General features: G+C 43.3%; 1 protein-coding gene across 2 annotated transcripts in view; it reads left to right on the top strand.

Moving 5' to 3' along the window:
• CNTNAP5 (contactin associated protein family member 5) overlaps positions 1–19908 on the top strand; it is a gene marked incomplete at both ends in the record, with an annotated part of 850484 nt that overhangs the window by 385280 nt on the left and 445296 nt on the right. For both annotated transcript variants that reach the window (XM_079783016.1, XM_079783015.1), the window contains one exon: positions 5607–5791. In XM_079783016.1, the coding sequence (XP_079639142.1) occupies positions 5607–5791 (185 nt within the window). The remainder of the gene's footprint in view (positions 1–5606; positions 5792–19908) is intronic.

The following is a 19908-nucleotide window of genomic DNA, read 5'->3' as shown; positions in this document are numbered from 1 at the left end:
AAAAGTTTCAATTGTAGAAGGTGAATTAACTGCCACAGAAATGGCTGCCGCCCCAGAAATGGCTGCCGCCCCAGGCTACAAAGTTTCAATTGTAGAAGGAAAATAAATTCCAGATACCAGGGCCTCCCTTGGGTTGCCAGGAGGTGTGGCCGGCCTGCAAACCACCACAGGCCCCTCGCTCAGGCCGCCCCACACCCCAAGGGAACCCCCACCCTTATCTGTGACACCCTTCAGGGCAAACCAGCTGGCCCCCACCCGTGCACCAGGCCTCTATCCTATCTAATAAGAGAGTAATATACAGATTGATCATCACTGCAACACACAATATAGCTGCCCCCATGTGGTCAAAGATCCTGCCCCCATGTGGACACAAGATGGCCACTACAAGATGGCCAGCAGGAGAGGGCAGTTGGGAGGCACCCTGCCTGCAAGGAGGGCAGTTGTGAGGGACCAGGCCTGCAAGGGAGGGCAGTTGAGAGGGACCAGGCTTGCAAGGGAGGGCAGTTGGAGGTGATCAACCCTGCAGGAGAGGGCAGTTAGGGGTGACCAGGCTGGCAGAGGAGGGAAGTTGGGGGCAAACAGGCTGGCAGGGGAGCAGTTAAGCATCAACCAGGCTGGCAGCGGAGTGGTTAGGGGGTGATCAGGCTGGCAGGCAGAAGCGGTTAGGGGTAATCAGGAAGGCAGGCAGACAAGCAGTTAGGAGCCAGCAGTCCTGGATTGTGAGAGGGATGTCCAACTGCCCATTTAGGCCCAGTCCCACCAGGATCGGGCCTAAACGGGCAGTCGGACATCCCTCCAGGAGTCCCAGATTGGAGAGGGTACAGGCTGGGCTGAGGTACAACCCCCCACCGTGCACGAATTTCGTGCACCGGGCTTCTAGTATATATATAAAAGCCAGTGACCATAATGGCCATAACTACCATAACGACCGGTTGCCATGATGCCCACTGTGGCCAATGAACTGGCCCAATCAGGGGGTGGGGCTGGCTGGCCAACCTCGCAGCCCCTCCCCTCTGCCAGCCTGGCCCTGAGCGGGCCTCAGGCCAAATGCCCCCTACCTTCCCCCGACCAGCCCCGCCCCCGATCAGCCTTCCCCACCACAATAAGCCCACAGCCCCTCCCCCCGGCTGTGATCACCCCCCCTTCCCAATAGGGGGTGGAGCTGACCGGCCAACCTCCTGAAGCCCCTCCCCCCATCTGGCCATGCCCCTTATGGGCCCCTACCTCCCTCATTCGCCCGCAGCCCCTCTCTGTGGCTGGCCCCACTTCTGATAGACCCCCTACCCCAATAGGAGGTATGGCCAGCCCGCCAACCTCCTTCAGCCCCTCCCCCTGGGTGCCGCACTCCAGATCTGCCCCCCATCCCATCAGGTTCAGGGCCAGCGCCAACTGCCCACAGCCCCTCCCCATGCCCAGTACCACCCCCATTCAGCCCTCCAACCCTAATTGGGGGCAGAGCCCACCGGCCAATCGCTCACGGCCCCTTCCCCCAGCTGGCCAGGCCGTGATCAGCCCTGATCAGGGCAGGGCGTCCTGCCAACCTCCCGCCATCTCCTCCTCCCAACCTGCCCAGCCCCAATCCACCCCAATTGGGCCCGGCCGGACCCCACCCATGCACGAATTCATGTACTGGGCCTCTAGTACTGATATAAGAAAATACCAGGAAAGATGAAATGAAAATGAAAAGGTACAGAAAAATGCACATTGTATTTCATCATTAGGGTAAAATATTTAATGAGGGGAATAAAGAATACATATCTTTGCTGACTTTCTTTTTGCCTATAATTTTTCCTGATGAAGAATAAGACATTCATATCAGTGATGACCTACAGGATAACATGCACAGCTGGAGGCAGAAATGGGAGGAAGATTTGTTACTATATCTAAGAAGTTAAATAAAAATATTGTTAATATTCATAATTAAATTTGTCTTTTGAAGCAGGAATCATAGTGTAAAATATGTTAAAATATTTTACATTAAATGTTATTATCAGCTCTATTAAAGAACTCAGTGTATCACTAAAACCCACCAAACAGCACATAGAATAAGTGTGTTGAGATTATGTGATTATTGTGCCATTCTATTGCAAGTTTTTGGACTTATTAAGAAATCATTGTTAAATGTCTATTTTCCTTTTAAGAAAAAAAAGTGAGTTACATATTGAATTCAATGTGAAAGCTCTAATATTAACTTTATTTATTACCTAGAACCAACAGTTATATAAGACAAACTCCCTCAACCAATTATTAGCTCTTTTTTCTAAATATTTTCTGCTATTTATTGCAAAATTTTTATTCTTTTTTATTGAGGTTTAATGGACATTTTAAAAAATGCAAACATTTAAGTTACACAGTTATATGTTCACATATGTACCTACCCAGGAAGTTGTCATACCAGTCAATATGTCTCTCCTTCCAGCATCTGCATACACCTGTCCCCTACTGCATCCCCACTGATTAATGCCAGCATTTTTGATAGATTCCTTAAGGGTTTCTACAGTTCTGCTCTTTTCTTTATTGTCTCTTTTGTATTATTTCTCTTTTGTCTGATTGCACTGGCTAGAAACTGCAGTAAAGGGTGGGGATAAATAGTAAGAGCAGACATATTTGACTTGCCCCTAGTTTTAGCAGGGAAACATTCATTTTTTCACATTAAGTGTGATGCAAGCTGTAGGTTTTTGTTGATTACCTTTATCAGATTCAGCAAGTTCTCTTGTATTTCTAGTTTGCTGATAGTTATCAAGAATCAATATTGAATTTTTCTACAATGTTTTTTCTTTATCTATTGAGACGATCATGTGTTTTATTGTTGCCCTTGACCAATCATTAGCTCTTGGATGAGGTTTATTTTAAAATAAAAGGGGTATGTGTGCGTGCCTGTGTGTGTGTGTGTGTGTGTGTGTGTGTGTATACGGGGGTTGTCTTTGTTCTTTCTTATTTCATGACTGCTCTAACTTCTCATCCACCTTCTCAAAAATCCTAGAACACACCTGAGTCTTTCCATTATTACCCCATTTCAAATATCCAAGTGACTTGGGAGACTACCCCATCCTTCCTGTGCTCTCTATCCCTAAGCCCTTGTCCCCATCTATATTTTTCCAAATATTACTGCCAGTTTGCCCTGTAATAAAATTGCATAGAGCAGACAAAATGACCTTTGCTAAATGTTAATCAGAGTTAGTATCTATGATTAGTAATTCACCTATGACTCCCATTCCTTAAAGGTACAATTCAAGCTGTAAACTCCCACCCACTAGCACAGTCATCCTGAATGACATAAACCAGAACTGGGGTCATGACACTGGACCATATGGAATCCCTCCACCTCTTCCCAAACCATCCCTCCTGCTTCTCCTCACTGTGTACCAAGTTCCCTGTTTTGGCCTAACAAATCTCAGGCCTGTCACCGCCCCATAAACAGGCCTTCACAGCCCCTGGCCACGAGTTACCTTGGCTCCCAGCACTGACTGCCGTGTACCAATGGCATACTTATGTGGCTGTACTTATTGAAAATCTCCACAGTAGACTTCACAGAAGGCAGTTCGCCTTTTAACTCTGTATCTCCTTCATCTCCTTTATACATCACTTGTCACTGTGAGTAGCATGGGTATATCTCAATACCTCTTTATAGAAGGAAGAAGGAAGGAAGGAAGGAAGGAAGGAAGGAAGGAAGGAAGGAAGGAAGGAAGGAAGGAAGGAAGGAAGGAAGGAAGGAAATGAGTGAGAAAAATAAGACAAATATCTATGAGTTTATTAGCATAATTTGACAAACTGTGAGAACTCAACATCTGTGAAACAAACAATGAATAAATCAATGAAATAAAATCAACTATGAATTCACTGGCTCTCATTTTCAATTACAGTAAGTTTGCCATCCCACCCCTATAGGAAGTAGTGACGCAGGCCTTTATGGGGGTGGAGTGAACGCCTCCAGGAAAATGCTGCTCCCTGTCCGGAATGTCACACTGAGCAAGCTGTTACAGCTGCTCTGGTAAAACACAGTGAAGAGAGAGGAAGGAGGCGTTCAGCTTTCAGTTACTAAGGGGACCAAATATATAAACTATTCAAAAAAAAAAAAAAACACAAAAAAACAACACCTGAAAGTATGTATATAAGTAATAATTAGTTGCATTTATGTGTTCATTTTGCTATGCCTGACCCATTCTGTAGATGAAGAATCTGATCTTTTTTACAATAGCGTATAGGCATGAACTTCCCTAAAATTGAAGGAGGGATGGAGAGGAGGGGGAACCAGACTGACTTGATTAAACATGTACAGAGGTGGCTTTGGCCCTGGCAAATGGGCTCCAGCGGTGAGCACAGACAGGACCAGGATGCAGGGAGAGGCCCTGCGAGCCTGCCCCTGAGGTCCTGGGACGGCTTTCCTTCTGTACCCGGTGTGACCCTGGTTATTTTGTAATGTTCCAACTCCTAACCACCCGCGGGTGTTTTAGTGTCGCTCTATGTAATTGGAACCATATCTCTGGTCCCATTAAAAACCATTGTTTAAAAGAAAGGAAAAAGCACGCCTCTTCCCCGAAGCCTGGCACATTCTCCCAAGGCGTGTCTGTCAAGCTCAACTTGGGCTAAATCAACACATATGCCCAATGGCACGGTAGAGTGGAAAGGCCACTGGACCTGGATTGCATCCCGGACACACCTCTGGGGCATGTGTGCTTACCCTCACTGAGCCGTAGATTCCTTTTTTGTGAAATGCAGATAAAAATTTTGCCTTAGCAGATAAAAAGTGGAGGTGGTAAAATTTCTTAACCCTTTGTAAGCCATAAGCGTCTATAGATGCAAATAAATTCAAAACATGGTGGTGTGTGGGGATGGTTTCCATTTTGGACACGTGGCAGTTAACTGGTTAAGTGCCACTCATATAGTAGGCACTTAAAATAGCAGCTCAAATGATTGTTTCCTCCCCTTTGGCTTTGCCCACAGACTTACCTCACTCACTGTGAACTTATCCAGTTCATTCTCTGCTGAAGCACAGTGCAAGGTCCACTTTCTCTATTCAATACCCATTCAAACATGGAGAACAAATACTATTTCTAAATAGGATAACTGCTATTTTCGGTTTTATTCATGTGGCCATTAGGTTAGAGTTCCTTTATGATTTAATTGTTCAAGTCCTGAAAACATGTCATTTCATGTCTAGAAGAAGATAGGCATGTCAATTGACCTAGAATTTGTTCCTGGCATTTGTGGGAAAAGCTTGCAATTCATTCCCAAGCCCAGCAGCGTTCCGGGCCTGTAGAGATAGAACTACCTTTGCCTTTAGAGAGAGCTGGCCTTGCTTGCAGAACACTCTAGTCCAGTGATGGGCAACCTTTTGAGGTTGGTGTGTCAAACTTCACCAAAAAACTGAGCATAACTCGGGTAGTGTGTCACTTTGAGGAAAAAACCTTATTTCGCAAATGTTTCATCCTCAGGAGCAGCAAATGTTTCATCCTTCGGCATGCGGCCGCCTCAGCGGCCGCGTGTCATCAGAAATGGCTACGCGTGTCAGTGCTGACACGCGTGTCATAGGTTCGCCATCACTGCTCTAGTCTCAGGCTGCCCTCAGGCACAGATGCCATCCTCTCTTCCTTTCCTCTTCACAGATGACAGCAAAACCCGGCTCAGCAGCAGCCCCCCGTCAGCCACCCTGGGCAGCCTCCTGGATGACCAGCACTGGCACTCAGTCCTCATCGAGCGGGTGGGCAAGCACGTGAACTTCACCGTGGACAAGTACACGCAGCACTTCCGGACCAAGGGAGAGGCCGATGCCTTAGACATCGACTATGAGGTGAGTTAATACTCCCTACAGATGCCCAGGTGCTTTGCTTAGGATCAGTGTGAAAATCAGTGAAGAGAAGAGCAATAGAGAAAAAGTGCACACTGGGACTTATCTTCCCCTCCATCAAAGCCCAGGCAGCCTACAGTGGAGGAGTCCTTGGAGAGAGTCTGAGCAGTGAGCTGGGGAAAATGCCCAGGAAATAATGTTGGTAACCCACAGGCATCAGCTAATTGTGTGGAAATTTTAAATCAGCAAGACTCATTTGTATTTGATTTTTTTTTTTTCCCCTGCTTGTAGCACCCTGTATCATTATTTAGTCTCCTGGTTAATTAAGTCATTCTTTTAAAAAAATGAAATTCAATTAGCTGGGGTAATGGAAGATATAAGAATTATACTAACATAATGTTACATGTCAATTATACCTCAATAAAATAGGAATGATAAATAATACCCAAAGTAATCTAAAATATGCACTGTAGGCACTTGTCTTTAACCGTCATTTGTAAGCAAACTTTTTACTAATATACATCAACAGTAGTCTCTTCCTTTAGGAGAAGCACAATGACACACCAGTGCTACAAAACAAAGCAGGCTACTCAAAGTTCTGCAAAGTGGAAGTCAAGAGATAATCATTTTTGCTAGTAGTTCAGTTCACAAAATATGTGCTCTGCCCCTACTGTATCCCAGGCTCTGTTCTAAGTAATAAAATTAAAAATTATGGAGGCAGAGTTCCTGAGCTGGAGACAGCCTACTCAGCAGAAGCAGACCTGAAAGAAGTGGTGCAGAGCACAGAGGCGGAAGCTGTGGTGGAGAGCAGCACTGGGCACTGTGGAGACTGCTGGGGAGAGGCCACTTAGCTCAGACTAGAGAGGTAGGAGCAGGGTTCCAGCAGGAAACTCGGCTCAACCTCAAATGAATCCTGGGGTTGGCCTGATGAGCAAGGCCAGAAAGGTGGACCAGGCCAGAGACCCACTGCAGAGCACCAGGCATAATTGTCATAGTCCATTGTTGATGGGGTTTCAAACAATAGACAGGCAGTTGTGTTGGAGCCAACTGCTACTGCCTCATGTAGACCAACTGGTAGATTTTAATGAATGTTGAAAGCAAAGTTATATAAACTTAGAATTAAATAGAGTATTTTAAAAGGTCATACATTTATTAATTTTTTAATTATTTACTATATTACATCTATCTATATCTCCACCACTCCATCCTATATAATAAAAGGCTAATATGCAAATCAACCGAATGGCAGAACAACCAGTCACTATGATGCTCACTGACCACCAGGGGACAGATGCTTAACGCAGGAGCTGCCCCCTGGTGGTCAGTGCGCTCCCACAGGGGGAGCACTGCTCAGCCAGAAGCCAGACTCACGGCTGGTGAGCATAGCAGCAGTGGCAGGAGCCTCTCCTGCCTCCGTGGCAGTGCAAAGGATGTCTGAATGCTGGGTTAGGCCCGCTCCCCGCAAGGAGCAGGCCTGAACTGAGAGTTAGACATCCCCTGAGGGCTCCCGGACTGCAAGAGGGCACAGGCTGGGCTGAGGGCCACCCCCCACCCCGAGTGCAAAAATTTTGTGCACTGGGCTTCTAGTCTATTTATATGTTGCCAGGTTTCTTACTTCTGCATTAATTGTGTGATGGATATGCACTCTATTGGGCTGTTACCGTGCATCTCTTCCCAATTTCATGTTCAGTAACATTCCTTTGACAGCTTGAAATCCACCATGGTGGAAATATTTCCACCAGGGATATTGGCAAATATTATAAATTATGTTTTGATTTGTTTTATTGATTGGCTAGACAAGTAATAGACAAGCTCCAACCTGTTTGCCAAACTAGCTTAAAGCCTATTATCCCCAGCCTGTGTGTTAAAAAAAATCATGCAAAGGATTGTCAAAAAATTAAGAAATAAAAAAGAATGTGACAAAGTCTATATGTGATTACAGATAAAAATAGTTCAGTGAAAATTCAATAAAATCATTCTATAAGAACTAATTGGTTACATTGAATTTACAATAAAGATTATTATACATTTTTTGTAAATTGTCTACACATTATTCATATCAGTAAAATAAGCCTATGTTTGTTTATATGCACATGTACACACATAGATACATGGCTGTGTGTTGGCAGGGCACCATGAATAGCCATATTTTAAACCTTTATCAACACACCACTTACGGCAGGGGATAGTGTGAGATAAAACAAGAGTGAGTAAATACCCAGGTGATGATGGGTTATGTGAGCCATGTTAAGGAACTTAAATTATGAGGGATGAGTGAATGCTGAACCTGAACCCAAGTTTGGCTGCCTGCTGCAACAAAAGCCAAACTTGTGAACCAAGGTGCTGGGGAGAAGGAAAGTGGTTTATCCAAGTGCCAGTGACTTGAAAAGATGGGACTCCTGTCGCAAAGCCTATCTTAACAGCTCTTGCCAAGCCAGCTAATTATATATGGTTAAAGGGAAGTGGAAGTTGAGTTGAGGGAAGCAGCAGGGGATTTTTCTGCAGATGTAAAGTTTGATTTGGCTGGTCCTCCTGTTCCTGATACAAATTTTGCTCTCCTGTGGTTGGCCAATGTGTGTCATCTGGGTGAGTCTGCAAATCTGTTGGTGAATGGAAACAGGAACAATGTGTTACACCAAGAAATTTAAGCTAAAATATGTGATTTCACAAGTATATAAATGTCTACTTCATTGTTAGTTAACCCTGGCCAGGATTTCAAGGTTAGCTCAGCAGTAGCATGAGGAGACACAAAAAGATTTTTTGCAGGATGATGGCATGACCAGTTTCATGGTTTAGACTAGTAATTCTGAATGTATGTTTTAGGACCCAGCCCAATTAATATTGCCTTGGAAAATTGTTAAAAATGAAAATACTCAGTTTACACTAAACTTACTAATCAGAAACTCTGGGAGAGGAGCTCAGTAATCTGTTTTTTTTAAATCCTCCAGGTGACTCTGATACATCTTAACATTTGAGAACCACTCTTTTAGAGCAATTACTTTGAAGTAGGTATTCTGTAGCTTAGGCTTCTGGGTAGGAGGAAGGAGGGGGATGCTGGGCAGATGGTTGAAAGCCCTGTTAAGAGACAACTTCAATAACCAGTGGGATAAAGAATAGAAGAGAGGTGGTAGAGATGAATCATTATAAAATTAAGATATGACTCATTTTTTTTATTCCATCACTATTATGAGCTAAAAATTATTTCTATTTTGATACTAATCTTAGTTTAGAATACTGTGGATAAGATATGACATTCATTAACTTCAAAAGAGAATATGTCAGTCTTTGACTAAGAATGCAAGATACTCAAGAAATTTTTTGAGTTGCATATAACTATAAGTTATGGGTAACCATTTTTATTTTTCAACCTTGCTGAAGTGATTGAAAAAAGAAACTACACAATGTTGAAATTGTCTTAAACAATATAGACATATTTTATGAACTTGAGTATAATAAAAATAATAAAATCATGTTTAAGTCTCAATATTCCCCCAAATACCTTATCCCTAATGCCAAAAGATGACTGTAAAATTCCCCTAGTTGTCTGCTTTCACATTTATTTCCAGATTAATGTCTATTTGTCTGTGGTCTCCTCTGTAGAGAATCTTTAAGGAATCACAGCTGAGTGGCATTAAAGTGAATGTCAGCATTTAGGGAAAGAAATCAAATGAAGTCACTCAATTTATGAAGTTGGAATAGATTTTTATTTTTTTTTTAAGAAAAAGCCTGAATTTCTTGGTACTTCATCAAAAAGGGTTTCCTAGTTTGAATATATATATTTAACTGTTCCAGTGAGGCAACCTCTGTTTCAGAAAATGCCAACCCTTCCCAGAGCATGAAAGAAGACAGATTGACTGGAACAGTGAGGTTGGAATGTAAGAGAGTGTATCAGGAGAACTCTGTGGAACAGCTAGAACCATCCAGGTTTTGAAGTATCACCTAAAGGTCATGTGGAGAAGAAAAGCACTGGGGACAGAAATGCAGACTCTAATCACATTACCATTAACTAGTTGTAGAAGTCTGGGCAATGAACACTCTTAACTGCTGTTATTGAGAAGCAATATTAGCACTTTCATTGGAAGGAATGGAGCGAATGAATATTTAAATCTTCAATTTATTTTATAACAGTACTGCTCATTAATCAGAATCTGGGTTATTGATTTGATTTCTGTCATGGTCTTATACCAGCACATATGAGCCCCGGACACCATCGGGATGACTGGATTTAGGCCCCAGGTTCCATGACCCATTGTCAGAGCATATACTGCTGCTCTACAGCCAAACCCTATCAAATTCTAAATCAGGGCTAATTATATTATGCAAATCTATGTTCCCCTTCAAATTTTAGCATGATATGATAATATTTGGCAAGAAAATATGGTAGTTCCATTGCTTTTTAGACTACCTTACTGATATCAATCAAGTGGCATAATGCCTTTCTATGAGGCATCTTTTGGGAAATTTGCCATATTACAATATATGCAGTTGTCTGCTTGTCCTCCACTTAAAAGGCAAACACGGACAAAGGCTCAAACAATCTTTTATCAAAAAATGAAAAGCAGAAATAATGTATTCCTTTGCTTCTCATGGGAATGTCATCCCAGTTCACATCACTTAGCCCATGTAACTTCCTCCAAATGCTTGTGAGGAAGACACCAGCAGGTCACTTCACTTCCAGCCTGGTGCACACGGGCTTCAGAGAAGAGATTTTTAGGATCTTAGAGATCCCAGTTCTCTGAGATCTTATCATAATAATGAAAGGCAAAAGACGTCACGACCAAAACAACCAACCGACCAGTCACCAGGAGGTGCATGGAGCACCTCTCAGCCATAACAACTTAACAACCAGTTGCTATAATGCCCACTGTGGCTGGCGAACCGGCCTGATCAGGAGTTGGGGCCAGCAGCCAACCTTGAGACCTCTCCCCTGATTGGACTCACCTACCGTGATCAAGAGCCGGGCCTGCCGGCCAAACGCCCCTTCCCTTCCCCCCACAGCCTTGCCCCCATCAGCCGGCCCCACCATGATAGGCCTGCAGCCCCTTCCCCCCGGCAGCCCGCCCCTGATCGCACACCCCCACCCCAATAGGGGGCGGGGCTGGGTGGCCAACCTCCTGGGTCCTGCATCCCACCCAGTGTGGAGGGAGTCAGTTGGGTCCCACCTCCCGCCCAGCGCAGTGGGAGTCAGTCTGGGTCTCTAGTAATCCCATAAGTCTTTTCTTATTAAGACTACTCAGTGATCCCATTTTGCATGTCTGTCTTACAAGCACCAAAACTATGAACATATGTTAAGATATATGATTTACATGTTCTAAATACTGAAAAGACATTTTACAAAATAAAAAATGTATTTCAATAAGACTTATTAGTAAAAAAAAATACTAGATTAAGTCAAACTCTCTAAATATTTAAAATTATGTGTGTGTATATCTTCAAAAATAAGTTTTATCAAAGTTTTAAAGAAAATAAGAGGTAACATTTTTATAATTGAAGTAGATGCCCAATGCACAAAATTTGTGCAAGAGTAGGCCTTCCTTCCCCTTGCTGCCGGCACTGGCTTCCTGCAGGCACCCAGGACCCAGGCTTCCCTGTGCCCGCTGGCACCTGGTACCTGGGCTTCCCTCTGGCTGCCTGCACCCGGGACCTGGGCTTCCCTCTTAGAGGGAGGCCCTGCCTACCCATTGCAGCCCACTGGTCGGTGGCCTGCTCCTGCCTCTTTGGGGCAATCTTGGAGCCCCCTGAATGATTGCCCCGCCAGCTGATGGCCTGGGCCTCCCTCTGTGGGGAAATCATGGGGCAATGGCTGTCTTACAAGCACAGGCCTTGGTTGGCCTGGTGCCAGTGGGTGTCATAGCATAGTCCTGGATGGTCGTCTCGATGGTCCTTGCACTGTTCGGCTGTTTGGTTGATTGTTTATTATGCTTTTATTATATAGGATAGTGTCAGAAGTCCTTCTAAGTATGATACGAATTTCAAAACCCTGGAAATACAATGTATAAATATTTTTTTCCAAATTATAACAATATATATTCACAAGACCTTCCACAAAATATCTATCTATATAAAACCCTAATATGCAAATCAACCAAATGGCAGAATGACCAGCAGTCCCTATGATGCACATTGACCACCAGGGAGCAGACACTCAATGCAGGAGCTGCCTCCTGGTGGTCAGTGCGCTCCCACAGCAGGAGCACAGCTCAGCCAGAAGCCAGGCTCACCTCTGGCGAGCACAGCGGAGGTGGTGAGAGCCTCTTGTGCCTCTGTGGCAGCAGTAAGGAGCAAGGAGGCAGGCAGTTAGGAGCAAGGGGTCCCAAATTGTGAGAGGGCACAGGCCAGGCTGAGGGACACCCCACTCTTGTGCATGAATTTTGTGTACCATGCCTCTAGTGCATATTAATGACATCACCTCCCAAATAACTTGAAAACATACTTCAAAATTTAACTAATAAAAACTTCTACAAGTTGTTTTTAAAATGGTAAGTCAATGGAAAAATAGGTAAAGGACATGAATATATTAACCCTTTGCACTCGCTTGCTTTTTTCTCGATTCCTTTATTCTAATGCTAACCCTGTCGAGTCACACTCGACATCTGAGTGCAAAAGGTTAAAAATATAAATTGCACTCAAATATATGAAAAGATGCTCAACCCTCACTCCAAAAAAGAAATGCAAATTCATGGTACAATAATATTTTAACTTAGGTTGCAAAGACCAAAAACTTTAGAATGTTAGCATGCACATGTAGAAACAGTATTTCATATGATGTTTGTGGGATTGTAATTAAGACAATATCAAAGAGAGGATGGTAGCTTTTAAAATTGGAAACACGCATTTCAATCCAACAATTCTGTTTCTAGCAATTTATACTAGAACTAGAGGCCCAGGGCACAAATTTGTGCACTGTGGTGTCCCTTGGCCTGGCCGGCAATTGGGGCCTTCTCACCCAGTCCTGATTGGGGCTAGCTGGCTGGGGTGAGAGGCCGTGGGAGGTAGGTTGGCTGTGGGAGCACACTGACCACCAGGGGGCAGCTTCTGCATTGAGCATCTGCCCCCTGCTGGTCAGTGCACGTCATAGCAACCAGTTGACCAGTCCTTAGGCTTTTATATATATAGACTAGAAGCCCGGTGCACGAAATTCGTGCACGGCGGGGGGTTGTCCCTCAGCCCAGCCTGTACCCTCTCCAATCTGGGACTCCTGGAGGGATGTCCGACTGCCCGTTTAGGCCCGATCCCAGAATCAGGCCTAAACGGGCAGTCGAACATCCCTCTCACAATCCAGGACTGCTGGCTCCCAACTGCTTGCCTGCCTGCCTTCCTGATTGCCCCTAACTGCTTCTGCCTGCCAGCCTGATCACCCCCTAACCACTCCGCTGCCAGCCTGGTTGATGCTTAACTGCTCCCCTGCCAGCCTGTTTGCCCCCAACTTCCCTCCTCTGCCAGCCTGGTCACGCCTAACTGCCCTCTCCTGCAGGGTTGAACACCTCCAACTGCCCTCCCTTGCAAGCCTGGTCCCTCTCAACTGCTCTCCCTTGCAGGCCTGGTCCCTCTCAACTGCCCTCCCTTGCAGGCCGGGTGCCTCCCAACTGCCCTCTCCTGCTGGCCATCTTGTAGTGGCCATCTTGTGTCCACATGGGGGCAGGATCTTTGACCACATGGGGACAGCTATATTGTGTGTTGCAGTGATGATCAATCTGTATATTACTCTTTTATTAGATAGGATAGAGGCCTGGTACAGGGGTGGGGGCCAGCTGGTTTGCCCTGAAGGGTGTCACAGATAAGGGTGGGGGTTCCCTTGGGGTGTGGGGCCGCCTGAGTGAGGGGCCTGTGGTGGTTTGCAGGCTGGCCACGCCCCCTGGCAACCCAAAGGGAGGCCCTGGTATCTGGAATTTATTTTCCTTCTACAATTGAAACTTTGTAGCCTGGGGCGGCAGCCATTTCTGGGGCAGCAGCCATTTCTGTGGCAGTTAATTCACCTTCTACAATTGAAACTTTGTAGCCTTAAGCGGGTGAGCCCAGCAAGAGTGTGCGGAAAGCTTTGCTTCCCCTGTTGCCACTGGCAACCCTGGCCTGCTCTCTCAAGCTCCATTCTGCCGCCATTTGTTTGAATTTGTTTACCTTCTATAATTGAAACTTTGTAGCTTGAGTGGAGGCTTAGGCCTGCAACGGCTATAGAAAGCTTGGCTTGCTCTATTACCTGGGAAACCTTGCTCTCTGTGGCTGTAGCCATCTTGGATTGGGATTAATTTGCATACTCGCCCTGATTGGCTGGTGGGCGTGGCTTGGCTGGTGGGCGTGGATTATGTAGCGGAGTGATGGTTAATTTGCATATTACCATTTTATTAGAGAGGATGATAAGCAAATGTTTGCAATGGGCAATATTTTATGAATAACAAAAAATTAAAAATTCCCCAAAAGTCCACCAAAAGGCTGTTCATAAAACTGAATGGTAAGTCCATAGGGAAATGGACTCTCCAGGAGGCCAAGTGACCTGCACTGTCCACAAAGCCATGCAGCCAGAGCCTTGTCTGCAGCTGACCTGGGCCTGTCAGGACACCTTGGGGGTCTCCTGAAACACGGGTGAGTGGAGGCCTGCAGGAGGAGGGGCTCCAGTCCATCTCTGCCGTGCCCCTGCCCCGTGTGAGGATGCCATAGCAGTTTCTCATCGCCTGCCCACAGAGACTGGAGCTGCACCGCCTGGAACTGCGTAGCTGTCTGGATCAGGTGTCCAGAGCAAAGGCTCCCGCAGCTAGCACTGTGGCCACCTGGTCTGTTTTCTTTTGGCTTTGTCTTTTTTGGTGTGCGGGACAGGGACACGAGCAGCCCCAGTGCTCGGCCACTCTTCCCTTTGCTGTCTGTGTACATCAAACACTATCTGCATTGAACAGTGGCTGCTTCTCCTTTACCTTCACCGGCCATCAGGCCTTGGAGTTGGGCTCACCTGCTCTCTGTGTGCCATTGAAAGAATGAGGTAGCCCTACATGTTCGGATATGAACCGTCTCCAATATCAATTGTTAAATGAAAAGAAAAGGCAATGTTCAATGCAGTGTAAGCATTACCTGTGTTTAAAAAAGAGAAAAGAATGTATAGGCTTGAAAGCACAGAGAGTGACAAAACATTTGGCGCAGTGGTTCTCAACCTTTCTAATGCCGCGACCCTTTAATACAGTTCCTCATGTTGTGGTGACCCCCAACCATAAAGTTATTTTTGTTGCTACTTCATAACTGTAATTTTGCTACTGTTAATGAATTGTAATGTAAATATCTGTGTTTTCCGATGGTCTTAGGTGACCCTGCTAGCAGTTCTTAACCCGTGGGTCGCGATTCTGGAGGGTATAAAGGGATGGAGAAAGCAAGTAATCTGCTTTTCATTGTTTTTAAACTCTTTGAATTTTGTATGGCATGCCAAAAACTATGTCAAGAAGAAACTGAGGAAATAGCAGATATGACTTATTTCTTATAACTGCTTCAAAAATTGCATCTTCTGATTTTTGTTTATAGTCTTTTTCAAAAACACATCACTTTATAATGTTATTAATTACTTATTTTTAACCATCTCTCTCATTGTCTTCACCCCAGCTATAGACTTTAAGATCATCATAAGGGTGGAGACATTCTTTTTTACTTTTATTTATCCCTAAAGGATTGAGTCTAATCCATAATACACATGCAATAAATATTTGTTCAGTAAATGAAGAAAGCTTCTTTTTATGAATTATAAAATATAACATTTCATGTCCTACTTCCCATAAGAAGTTCCTAATAGGTCTCGAATGCTCAGAGGTCAGCCCTTGCTGCCACTCCTCCTTTAGTTCATATTGCCTCTCTTAGAGCTCAGACATGATTGAAGGACTGGCCAGACACAATGCAACCGTTTACTTGTTGATGGAAATAACTATAGATCATTAGAGAAATTGTTTTTCAGATCATGTGATAGCATAATTATTATCTATCCTTTATTTCTTTGGAAAAATATGTTGCAAAACTTTATAGAAGGCCTACACAGAGGAAAATAAATAGAAGAAAATAAAATAAGGGGAAAAAATGAACAGATGCAAAATGGAAGTAATAAGAAAAAATAGAAGGAAAAAAGTTCTTAATTTTGAGGGCATTTTGTGATTTTGTTTAATCCTTACACAGCCTGGTGAGGGAGTTTGTTGTGTCCTATATCACACACATGAAACCAAGAAGGAGAGAGTGCTGAGTGCCCATCCCTCTGGCCAGGAGCCAGAGGAACCCCAGCGGGATTGGAGCCCAGGTCTGCGTGGTGGCCGCGCAGGGCAGTCCCTCCTGGTCCTCCTCTCTCCAAAGGAGGTTAATCCTGCCCACAGGGTACCAGTAGCTCTGGCCCTTATCCTGGGTTCTGCATGAATTCAAGTCTTGAAACTCCATTCCTGGGGCTGTTATTTCTTTCTAGTTTTAAGTTGAAGATGTGATTTGTGGACTTGCTAATTTTATGTTTGCTCAAGATTTATAATAGTGAAATGGAATATAAAGACTTCTCCTAAATGTATATTGAAAGTAAACTAATTGTGTGGAACATGATCGAGGGAATATTTTATTATCAGTATTACACATACACACACACACAAAACCACATTGTTTTTATTAACAAAAACTAAAAAGAAAGCATATAAAATTATTGCTTCCTTTTAGCTACTCCTAGGGGGTGGGATATGTTTTAGTTATCTAATAAGACATTTGAGGCTTGCTGAATTTGGGCTAAACTATTGTAATGATCAGTAAATAGTACCAAGTCAGCCAGGCTCCAGCTGGATGCGTTAGGGTGAGGCAGAGTGCAGATGCAGTCCCACGTCCCGGAGGTCTAACTCTAGGAGTTAACAATAAGCTAACCAACTCTTGAATAAAACATGCTCTTCTCTCCAACTTTGACAAGGGTACTTCGACAAGCGTACCCCACAGGCCCAAGCATTGTCCACGCCGTAAGCAGCTGCCCCTGTCAGTCCCCAGCCCTGTGGCCCATGTCCACCACCAGGAGGCCAGAGGCCAGAGAAGAGTTCAGGGCCTCAGAGTGGTTCCAGGCTGTGATGGATGCTAACCAGCTCCTGCCAGCTCCAAACAGTTATTATCGTGCAGCCGTGTGGAGGTTGAGGCTTCCTCTCTCCCCCTCTTCTTGTCCTTTCCCTGGTTGGATCATAGGTGGGGTCTGGAGGATTTTCCTCTGTCAGCAGAGGCCTGGGGCTGACGGCCACTCCTGCTGGACATAGACCCGCCATGGCCTCAGAGCCTTTGCACTCTCCCAGACCTCCAATCCAGACAGCAGCTCTTCACACATTGACTCGGGGCCTTGGTTGATCCATCTTCCCTATCCTGCTCTCACAGGTCGGGGTCCTCAGCGGCCTACCTCCCACTACGCCAACGTGGCCAGTTCATTCAGAAGCAGCCTGACACACTTCTATGTTGCCACCTTCCCTCAGCCATTGCTAATCTGTATTCCTTCCAGCAAAGTTTTGCTCTGGAGCCAGAATGAATTGAAGACAACCCTAATAGGCTTACAGCCATCATCACTCTGTGGGAAGCAGAGGAGAAAGAACTCTGTGATTTCCCAAATCTGTGACCTCCATCCACAGCCACCCAAATCTTATCAGGTTTCAATCTCCCACAGAGAACCAAAGTCCAGATCCACACTTCTATCTCACTTTACCCAGGTCTCCAACAACCTTCCCCAAGCATTCTCTATCCAGACTAGAAAGAGCTTTGCCCTCCTCAATGTGATGGGAAATTGCAATTTTGTAATATACAGTATTCTTCGTCTTAGTTGACTTTAAAAACTCTCTACCCCAAGTCCTTCAAACACTATGTTCAACTCTTTTAAAATAGCCTTTTCTCCTCTCCCTCTTTTCAAGATATTGCCCTATGACTAATATTTTTCTAAATCACAACTGAGTTAAGTGGATTATTAAAAAAACAACAGCATTTTTTACAATTTAAAGAAGCTGGTCAACATAAAAATGAGAATAATAAAATTATCATTATTTATTTAAAATTATAGAAATTAATAAGAACTTAAATCCATACAAATTTTTGTACACAGATGTTTATTGTTGCTTTATTCATAGCTGCCATATTTAGAAGCAATGAAAGGTCTTTTAGTAGGTGTATGAAAAAACCATGTTACATCCAGTCAATGTGATATTATTCAGCGCTTTAAAAAAAAAAGAGCTATATGCCATAAAAAGACATAGCTTAAAAAACTTAAATCCATATCACCAAGTAGAAGAATCTAATATAAAATTGCTACACTATATGAATGTCATACAATTGTATGACATTTTAGGAAAGAAAAAATGATGGCGACAGTAACACAATAAATGCTCAGCAGGGAAGGATAAACTGGAAGAGCACAGAGGATGTTTAGTGCAGTGAAAACATGCTGTGTGATGCAGTAACGGTAGTTGCAGGTCATTATACCTTTGTTCAAACTCATGGAATGTGCTACACTGAGAGTGAACTATGATGTGTACTGTGGGCTTTGGGTGATTATATTGGATCAATGTAAGTTCACCAATAATAACAAATGTACTGCTCCAGTGAGGGATGTCCGTCAAGATAAAGGTTGTGCATGTGTGAGGGTAGAGATTGTAAAGGACACCTCTGAACCTGCCTCTTATTTTGCTATTAACCTAAAACTTCTCTAAAAATTGTCTTTAAACAAACAATAAGAGAAACAAATATTTAATCATATTTGTACATTATACATTTGATTTATGCAAACAATTTATTAAACAAAATTTTATTTTATTTATGTAAATGATTCAAATTGAAAATATTTGAACTCTTCAATAAATCAACAAGGAAGATTTGTTCAAATAAATATTTTACAAAACATTTGTAGAAGTAACAGGTTCAGTGATTTTTTTTTTTCAGAGTATTTCTTCCCCAAGATTTATGAGCCATTCTTAAAGAGTCAAAGATAAAACTCCCTTAGTTTCTCTGAGAGACAAATCTAGATTTCACATAAATACCTGAAAAAAGAAAAAAAAAGACTAGCTCTTAAACTTGTTTACTACATAAAATATTAGCACATATATTTTAAGGTAAATGAAATACAAGTGTGATTTAATCAAAGGTCATTATTAATTTGTGATCTATTAACATAATTCAACTCATCAGTAGATTGAACAGAAAATACCCTATATGCTGTCACATGATTTCTGCAAAGCCAGTGGATGAAACTGAGCATTCATTTTTAATTTCAAACTAATAAATAAATACACAAATAAACAATTTATGTGTAAATGGCAGTAGGCAACCTATTTATATGATATGGAGTAAGAATCGGTATTATATGTTCTTGGAAACTATACCAAAAGTACACTTCTTTTTTGAAAGTTATATACCATGCTTAAATTTTTTTGCTAGATTTTAGAAAGTTTTGACCAGGTCAATGAAACAAACAAACAAACAAACAAAATATATAAAAATTGAGTATACGAGAGTAAAGTGTTTATTTTATTTTATTTGGGTAACACTAGTCAACATGAACATACAGGTTTCATGTGTGGATTTCTAATTTACAAAATCTGTTTATAGGACCATGTGCCCACCACCCAAAGTCAAATCTTCTCCTGTCACCTCATATTAGGACCCCTTTCTTCCCCCACCTCCCCCCTCTGGCAACTACCACTCTGCTGTTGGTGTTCGTAAGTTTCAGTTTTATATTCCACATATGAGTGAAATCATATAGTTCTTAGCTTTTTCTGTTTGACTTTTTTCATTTCTCATAATTTTCTCAATGTCATCCATGTTGTAAATGATGCTACTTCATCCTTCCTCATGGCTGTGTAGTACTCCATTGTGTATTGTACCACATCTTCTTTGTCCAGTCCTCTATCATAGAGTACTTTGGCTGTTTCCAACTCTTGGCCACCATGAATAAAGCTGCAATGAACATAGGGGTGCATATATCTTTGCATGTAAATGATTTCGAGTTGTTTTGGTATATACTCAGGAGTGGGGTTCTCAGGTTGTATGGTGGCTCTATTTTTAATTTTTTGAGGAAGGAATCGCCAGTCTACATTCTCACCACCAGTGAATGATGGTTCCCTTTTTTCCACAACCTCTCCAACAATCGTCACTTGTCTTGTTGATAATGGCCA

This window comes from Cnephaeus nilssonii (genome assembly GCF_951640355.1).
Source record: "Cnephaeus nilssonii genome assembly, chromosome: 10".
In the NCBI taxonomy this organism is placed as follows: domain Eukaryota; kingdom Metazoa; phylum Chordata; class Mammalia; order Chiroptera; family Vespertilionidae; genus Cnephaeus; species Cnephaeus nilssonii.
The sequence above is the reverse complement of the archived record's forward strand: the minus strand, read 5'-3'. Positions and strand labels throughout refer to the sequence as shown.